General features: G+C 66.5%; 1 protein-coding gene across 1 annotated transcript in view; it reads left to right on the top strand.

Annotated features, from left to right (window-relative positions):
* GAREM2 (GRB2 associated regulator of MAPK1 subtype 2) overlaps nucleotides 1-6,054 on the top strand; it is a 12,225-nt gene that overhangs the window by 5,114 nt on the left and 1,057 nt on the right. The window contains exons 2-6 of the mRNA XM_026080224.1: nucleotides 3-143; nucleotides 2,620-2,750; nucleotides 2,999-4,153; nucleotides 5,686-5,849; nucleotides 5,973-6,052. Coding sequence (XP_025936009.1) covers nucleotides 3-143; nucleotides 2,620-2,750; nucleotides 2,999-4,153; nucleotides 5,686-5,849; nucleotides 5,973-6,052 — 1,671 coding nt within the window. The remainder of the gene's footprint in view (nucleotides 1-2; nucleotides 144-2,619; nucleotides 2,751-2,998; nucleotides 4,154-5,685; nucleotides 5,850-5,972; nucleotides 6,053-6,054) is intronic.

The raw sequence follows: 6,054 nt of genomic DNA on the forward strand, positions 1-6,054 counted from the left end.
AGGGGAGTACGTGGAGGGGGTGAGCGCCCAGGACGTGCTGCTGATCCACTCGTGCCGCCAGTGGACCACGGTGACGGCGCACAGCCTGGAGGAAGGGCACTACGTCATCGGGCCCAAGATCGACATCCCCCTGCAGTACCCAGGTAGGGGCGCGGGACCGGCCGAGGGGGCCCCGACCGCCCGGCCACGGGGATGGGGATGGGGATGGGGATGGGGATGGGGATGGGGGGGCGCCCGGAGCCCCGCGGCCGCCGCCGCTGCCGCTGCCGCCTTAATGACCGCGCTAAGTGCTCGCCCCGGCCCTAATGAGCCCTGCTAATAAATAAGTCATGGGGAATGGAGCGGGGGAGGGGTTAATCACCCGTCTCCGGGGGGTCGGGGGGGGTCCGGGGGGGCCCGGGCTGTGTTAACTTGCTTTACTGGGCTCGTTCGCGCCGGCGCTGGYGGCTCCCCGTGGTGGTGGTGAGCCGGGGGCGCGCGGTGCCCTCGGCCATGGCCATGGCCCAGCCCCGGCCTGCAGCCCCCTCCCGGGCTGCCCCCGCTGCTGCCCGCGGCCTGGGTGCTGCGCGGCCTGGGCAGCCGGCTTCCTCCCGCTCCTCTTCTTCCTCCTCCTGCTCCTCTTCCTCCTGCTTATTGTCCTCTTCCTCCTCTTCCTCTTCCTCCTGCTCCTGTTCCTCCTGCTGCTGCTGCTGCTCCTGCTTTGTCCTCCTTCTCCTGCTCCCCTTCCTCCTCCTGCTCATCCTCCTCGTGCTCCTCTTCTTCCTCCTTGTGCCCCTCTTCCTTCTGCTCCTCTTCTTCCTGCTCCTCTTCCTCCTGCTCCTTGTCCTCCTGCTCCTGCTCGTCCTCCTTCTTCTGCTCCTCATCCTCCTCCTTCTGCTCTTCATCCTCCTTTTCCTGCTCCTCTTCTTTCTCCTGTTTCTCATCCTTGTCCTCCTCTTTGTCCTCCTCTTCCTCCTGCTCCTCCTCCTGCTCCTCTTCCTTCTCCTACTCTTCCTCCTGCTCCTCCTCCTCATGCTCCTCTTCCTCCTGCTCCTGCTCGGGGCATGCAGCGCCGGTGTGGGGCTCCGCGCCGGGCTCTGTGCTGGACGCAGCTCCCTGCCCCGAGGCGGGATGGAGTTGGAGGCAGTGTCAGGCATGGTGCTCAAAGTGTGTGTGTGTGTGTGTGTGTGTGTGTGTGTGTATATATATATATATATATATGGGGAAGGCGTTCAGAGAGGAAAGCCAGACCTGCTGCATGGGGAAGCGCAGGTCTGGATGAGGAGGCCAGAACACAGACGGGTGCGATGGGCCTGACCGCCGGGTCTGGGGCCGGGGCCGGGGCTGSGGTGCAGCTGCGGCTCCCGCACCGCCGGGCAGGCAGCAAGGAGCACTGCGCTCCGGCAGCCCGGAGACGGCACCGCCGCGGAGGCATCCCCAGATGTCCTGGCGCGGGGACAGTCCTGTGCGCCCCCCCCCCCCCCTTCCCAGCATGGCCGGATTAGTATTCCGGTCAGGAAATACTCCCACCGAGCCTCATGCTAATGAAGGCACGATTTTGCTCCTGGACGGCACCTCCCGGTTCCTGCCCCCCCTCCCGGCTGCCCGCATTAGCAGGCAGACGTGCAGGGCCGACGCGTCGCCCGCGCCGGCAGCTTTGTTGCAAATCCCCTTCCCCTCGCTGAGCCCCCGTCCGGGTGGCAGCTCGCGCTGGCCCGGGGGCTTTGCCGCTGCGCTTTGCTCGCCCCAGCCTGAATTGCACGTTTCTGCCTGTTTTGTGAGCCGGGCTCCTCCATTGCCGTCAGCCCTGCGCCCTGGGCGACGGGGCTGAGGGGACCGTGGCAGCTCGGGAGCCTCCGTGCCGCTCCGGAAACCGCGGTCGCTCCCGCTCTGTGTGCATAAAAGGGCTGGAGAAAGCGGGCAGACCGGGAAAATGCTGCACGTGCTCGTGAGCCTTTGCAAGCCAGTTGGCAGCCCCGAAGGGTGACCGAGGACCCCGGCACCGTGGGGGCTGCAGCACCTGGCCCACGAGCATCTGGGAACCGAGCGTCCCCGGAGCTCCCAGCGCCCGGCGGCATTCGGGGCGCTCCCCAGGGCTGTGCTCCAGCCCCTCTCAGCCACAGGTCTGCACCGAGCTCATCGATCTGCTGGGGCCTCCTAGACATGCTGACGGCATCTCCCCGCTCCACGTGGGGTCCATGGGGGGCATGCGGGAGTGAGAACTTCCCGTAGCTTGGCCCTAGCGGGGGCTGCAGGGGTTTCCCCAGGTCGAGGCACGGTGGGGCTGAACAGACCCTCTGGGGGTGATGGTCCACCTCCTCCCAGCACCATGGCTGTGGGTTTGGCCCCAGCCCGGGCTCCCAAACAGGCCTGGTGGGGCAGTGTCGCTRTGTGTGCACCAGGGTGCAAATACTGCTGTTTCTAGTGGGGCCAGTGCACCTTTTCCCCAGTGTTTTTCTGATTGAGGAACGGGGGAAGCACGAGGTCTTCGTGCCCTGGCAGCAGGCAGGCACAGCCCAGCCGATGCAACCGCAGCCTGCTTGAGCCCGCAGGCAGGTTTGCAGCCTGCAAAGCCCGTGGGGCTGGTGTCCTTGCCCTGGGGGCTCCTCTCACCGCTGTGGGTCTGGGTGTCCCTCACAGGCAAGTTCAAGCTGCTGGACCAGGACCGGGACATCCGTGAGCCCGTGCAGTATTTCAACAGCGTGGAGGAGGTGGCCAGCATCTTCCCAGACCGTGTCTTCGTCATGGAGGCCATCACCTTCAGTGTGAAGGTTTGTGTGGGGACAGTAGGGGGGGGCATCAGGGGATGGTGGTGGGACATCAGGGAGTGCCGGTGAGATGATTGATAGCAGGGGATGGTGCTGAGGCAGCAGGGGATGGTGGTGGGACAACAGGGGATGGTGGTGGGACAGCAGAGGACCTCATGGGGTGGTGGTGAGACATCAGGGGTGGCAGGTCCTGGGGCTGCCGCCTGGTGCTGGCCCCGTGCCCTGCTCAGCTGCTGGCTGTCCCGGGGCAGGTGGTGTCGGGGGAGTTCAGCGAGGACAGCGAGGTGTACAACTTCACGCTGCACGCGGGGGACGAGCTGACGCTGATGGGCCAAGCGGAGATCCTCTGCGCCAAGACGGTGAAGGAGAAGTCGCGCTTCAACACCATCCTGCGGAAGCTGGGCAAGGCGGCGCCGGCCGCCGGGGGCAAGCAGGTGAAGGGCAAGATGCCCTGCCTGATCTGCATGAACCACCGCACCAACGAGAGCCTCAGCCTGCCCTTCCAGTGCAAGGGGCGCTTCAGCACCCGCAGCCCGCTGGAGCTGCGCCTCCAGGAGGGCGAGCACACCATCCGCAGCATCATCGAGAAGGTGCGGCTGCCCGTCAACGTGGCCGTGCCCAGCCGCCCCGCGCGCAACCCCTACGACCTGCACGCCATCCGCGAGGGCCACTGCTACAAGCTGGTCAGCATCATCTCCAAGACGGTGGTGCTGTGCTGCATCCTCCGCAAGGATGAGCTGGTGCCCTTCCACTTCCTGCTGCTCACCGACATGCCCCGCTTCCAGCTGCCCGAGGGGCTGCTCTGYGGGGACCCCCAGCTGGAGAAGCTGCTGCGGGACAGCGCCGCGTACTGCCACGAGCGCTTCAACCCTGATGAGTACTCCAAGGCCGTGCGGGAGGCCAAGCCCGACTTCTCCGAGGAGTGCGCCAGCCCCCGGCGCATCCGGCTCTGCCTGCAGGGCTACGCCCGCGAGGAGCTCAGCCAGCCCTTGCAGCGCCTCTCGCTCTGCGTCTACCGCGGGGCGCTGGCCCACGCACCCGAGGACGTGGCCGCCCGGTGCCAGGACCCGCTGGGCGCAGGTGGGAGCGCCCAGCACGAGCACCCGGTGCTGCCTGACTTCTCCGACCCCGACAGGGAGTACATGACACCCGACTGGGCTGAGCCCGAATTCAGGACTCAGGAGCAGCTGGAGATCCCCTACGAGGAGCTTTGGAGCAACCAGAGCCTGGAGAGCTTCTTGGAGCCCAGCAGCAACCCACTGGGGTTGGGCTGCACCAACAAGGGGCGGCAGGACCTCATCTCCTTCGGGGCCGCGTCCCCGCTGGGCTCTCCGCACCGCCCCGGTGCCCCCAGGGATGACCCCCTTGGGGACACCCCACCCCCTGTGCCACCCAAATCGGAGGCGGTAAGAACTGGGTGCCCACCGCGGTCTTGCCCCTGGGGACCAGGAAATGAGACCCCCCTGGGGTCCYGTCTACCTTGGGTGCATGGCAGGAGCCAGGCTCAGCATGGCTCTTGCAGACATCCCTATGCTGTGGGCAGGAGATGCACACCCTGTGGGGTGGTGGGGCTGGGAGCCAATCCAAGGTGGTGGCCACAAGCGAGTCCTTCACCTGGGCTCCCCCCTCGCCCTCGCTGGGTGATGATGTGTCCCGTGTATCCAACGCAGGCTGTGCTGGGAGTCCTGGAGCCTGTGTCCACCTGAGGTGCAGCCCCTCGTGCCGGAGGATGTCTGGCCGATGGGATGGGGAGGTCGTGCTCCCTAGCTGCTGCGCTGGGGCTAGCCTGGGCTCTGGTCCCCAAGGGACCCCGAGGTGTGTGCCTTCAGGCTGCCCTGCACCATGGGGCGCCCAGAGCCTCCAGGATCCCCTTGACCATTGGGTACCCGTATCCTATGGGCTGCCCTGCACCATGGGGAACCCAAAGCCTCCAGGACTCCCTTGACCATGGGGGTACCCAAAGACTCCAGGTCCTCCTTGACCATGGGATACCCGAATCCCCCAGGCTGCCCTGCACCATGGGGTGCCCAGAGCCTCCAGGTCCTCCTTGACCATGGGGTACCTGAATCCCCCAGGCTGCCCTGCACCATGGGGTGCCCAGAGCCTCCAGGACCCCCCTTGACCACTGGGTACCTGAATGCTCTGAGCTGCCCTGTGCCATTGGGTACTCAAAGCCTCTAGACCCCCCTGCACCATGGGGTACCCGAATCCTCTGGGCTGTCTTGTAAAAGGTACCCAAAGCCTCCAGGTCCCCCTTGACCATGGGTACCCAGATCCTATGGGCTGCCCTGCACCATTGGGTATGCAAAGCCTCCAGGTTCTCCTGTACCACGGGATGCCTGAACCCCTGGGGGCTGTCCTGCACCATGGGGTATCTGAAGCCTCTGGTCTTCCTGCACCAGGTGCCCAAAGCCTCCAGGACCTCCTTGACCATGGGGGTAYYCAAATCCTATGGGCTGCCCTGCRCCATAGGGTACCCAGAGCCTCCAGGGTCTCCTTCATCATGGGGTACCTGAAGCCACTAGGATGCCTTGCACCATGGGGTACCCAGAGCCTCCAGTACCTCCTTGACCATGGGGTACCCAAAGCCCCCAGGTCCTCCATGACCATGGGATACCCGAATCCCCTGGGCTGCCCTGCACCATGGAGTACCCAAAGCCTCCAGGACCCCCTGCACCATGGGGTACCCAAAGCCTCCAGGTCCTCCTTGACCATGGGGTACCCAAATCCCCCAGGCTGCCCTGCACCATGGGGAACCCAGAGCCTCAGGGCGCGATCGGGGCTGACTGGACAATTGGGAATGGTGGTGGTGGTGGGGGGGGGTCACCCAAAGTCCCCCCCGTTGCCCCGGCCTCCCTCAGCCCCCAAAGCGTGGGGTGATGGGGGTTGGGGGGGGCAGCCCGATCCCTAACCGGGGAATCCTTGGCTGGCTCTGCAGGTGAAGGAGGAGTGCCGGCTGCTGCAAGCGCCGCCCGTGCCGCCCCGGGGCAGCCGCCCGCCGGCTCCCGGCAGCCCGCCGGCACCCCTGCGCGTCCCCCGGCTCCCTCCGGCTCACTCGCCCAGCCCCAGCCTCTCCTACTACTCCGCCGGGCTCCACGACGGGTGAGTGGCTCCGGTGGCGGCAGCGGGGGGCGGGAGGGGGCCATGGCGGGACGTTCCCCCTCCCCACCACCACCCCACCGGCATGGGGGACCCGGCGTGACGCTCTCGCCTTCCTCCGGGCAGGTCCGGCCCGCGGAGCGGCAGCGGTTCGCCCTCGCCCGACGCCTACTCGCTCTACTGCTACCCCTGCACCTGGGGCGACTGC

This window comes from Apteryx rowi, unplaced genomic scaffold (assembly GCF_003343035.1).
Source record: "Apteryx rowi isolate R43461 unplaced genomic scaffold, aptRow1 scaffold_511, whole genome shotgun sequence".
NCBI classification, from domain to species: Eukaryota; Metazoa; Chordata; class Aves; order Apterygiformes; family Apterygidae; genus Apteryx; species Apteryx rowi.